This window comes from Geospiza fortis, unplaced genomic scaffold, assembly GCF_000277835.1.
Source record: "Geospiza fortis unplaced genomic scaffold, GeoFor_1.0 scaffold1, whole genome shotgun sequence".
NCBI lineage: Eukaryota > Metazoa > Chordata > Aves > Passeriformes > Thraupidae > Geospiza > Geospiza fortis.
In genome coordinates this window covers 8316807-8318713 of record NW_005054320.1, presented here as the reverse complement: position 1 = coordinate 8318713, position 1907 = coordinate 8316807, and the positions used below count along the sequence as shown (strand labels likewise).

At 43.7% G+C, this 1907-nt stretch overlaps 1 protein-coding gene across 1 annotated transcript in view; it reads right to left on the bottom strand.

Annotated features, from left to right (window-relative positions):
- The window catches only part of PEX5 (peroxisomal biogenesis factor 5), an 11514-nt gene that overhangs the window by 2598 nt on the left and 7009 nt on the right, over positions 1 to 1907 (bottom strand). Inside the window, exons 11-12 of the mRNA XM_031056720.1 lie at positions 291 to 361; positions 1 to 121 (exon numbers count right to left, since the gene is read on the bottom strand). The exon at positions 1 to 121 is cut by the window's left edge and continues 89 nt beyond it. Coding sequence (XP_030912580.1) covers positions 1 to 121; positions 291 to 361 — 192 coding nt within the window. The remainder of the gene's footprint in view (positions 122 to 290; positions 362 to 1907) is intronic.

Genomic DNA, 1907 nt, shown 5'->3' with positions numbered 1-1907 from the left:
TGGTTTATGGCGCAGCCAGTCCCGCAGGGTCTCACACGCCTGCTTCTGCAGGGACTCATTGGTGAAGCTCACTGCTAAAGCCATAAGTGCTGTCAGGTTCCCAGGCTGCAGCTCCAGGCACCTGCAGGGCAAAGAAAGAGAAGTGAATGCAGCACTAAATCAGTGTAGGAGACAGCCAGACACAGGAGGCAAAACAATCAAGACAGAGCACCCCATGACAGCCATGTGGTCCTTGTGGCACTACACACACAACAAGAAGCCACACTCAGCAGCTCTGCAACAACACTCACTGTCTGAGGGCGCTGATCGCCAAAAGCTCCTGCTCATTCTCTGCTTGGGTGGTTCCCAGATACTGCCAGGCCTGGGGAAGACATAGATGTACAAAGTTAGACTTGCAGAGGAAAAAAATCAGCCAATAAGCCACAAACACAGAGATTAAATCCATTATATTATCCTGCACAGTTTTAGAGTGAGATCAAATAGACCAAAGTATACACATTAGCCACAGGTGTAAGTTCCTCTCAAAAGATAGACAGATGTCATGGCACATAAGTCCTCAAAGACAGTAAAACTGGCATTGTTATAGTGAACAGAAGTGAATGTCTACCTGGAAATCTATCATAAAGCAACTGTTGGTAGTTTTACACTTTTAGATCACAGAATCTCCACTTTTAACTTCTAACTGTGGTCAAACTGCAGAGGAAGGAGGAAAATGCAGATCTCCTATTTCCCAAGAACAAAATGGCATAGCAGCAGTGCTAATATTAAGGAGACCCCCGAGGCAGGCAGCTGTATGTACTTGTGCAGTGGTCCACTAGCAAGCAGTACCCTTGGAGAGTTGACTTTCAGACCTGAAAGTAGAAGCACTGTTAATTTTACTGAATTTCCAATCATCATGACACCAGTACATGAAAATGACTTCCATCTCCAAGCAGCTGATATAAGGAATATTTAACTAGGCACTAAATCCAAAGTATCTGTTCACTTTACGTTGATAGCCACACCCCTGGTCCAAAACAGGCTAGATAGTTGGGGACTGTCAGCATGATGTACCTGCCTTTTGAATGTAAGTCACAAAATTAGGTATCCACTGCCTCAAGGAAGGAAATTGTTTCATTAGCAAAGACACAGAAGCCCTGCAGAAAGCAATCTACACCCCTGAATCTCTCTTGCCTCACCATACATAGCTAGCTACAATTCAAAGAGAGCTGACCAGCAATAACTGCAGTGCTCTGCCAGCAGAAGAGCTGATGAGATTCAAGGTAAAGTTGTGACTTGGACCAAAGCAAACGTGACATCTCCTTCAGAGCAATTGTTCATGTCTATTTGATCACTGTACCATTTGTGAAGTCTTGGCTTCTCCTGTACATTCTGCACTCACAGTAGAAGAATTCAGAATGTTTTTAATACAGCTAGCCAGAATTGGCCCAAGATTCCTTCCCTGAAGAATTCAGAATGTTTCCAATACAGCTAGTCAGAAATGGCCAAGATTTCTTCCCCTAAGGTTTCAATTACCTCTCTATCATGCTCAGCCTACAGCCCACACTGTCTACGAGAAAAAAATCAACAGTTCTAGAAGGGCATTAACACCTTTTGACCAACTTTTGACCACCTTTAAGGCTAAAGCAGGTCTCCAGACCTTCTGCTTACTTTTCACCTCTTACCAGTACCCTAGAAAGTTAGATGGCTATTCTTAGAAGCCAAGAACCTCTGTTCCAAAATGTTACTCATATTTAAGTCTCAGGGTAATCAAATTATGTATGTCCAGTCATATATAATTAGCAGGGCTTGCACAAGACATGCTGAAAATTTAGCAGCCCTGGATCCTCGAGGCACGCACTCCAGAAAGGCACCACATGAGTGTATTTGCATTCTTCCCAAAAATATCCATGTTCTCTACCCCTGGA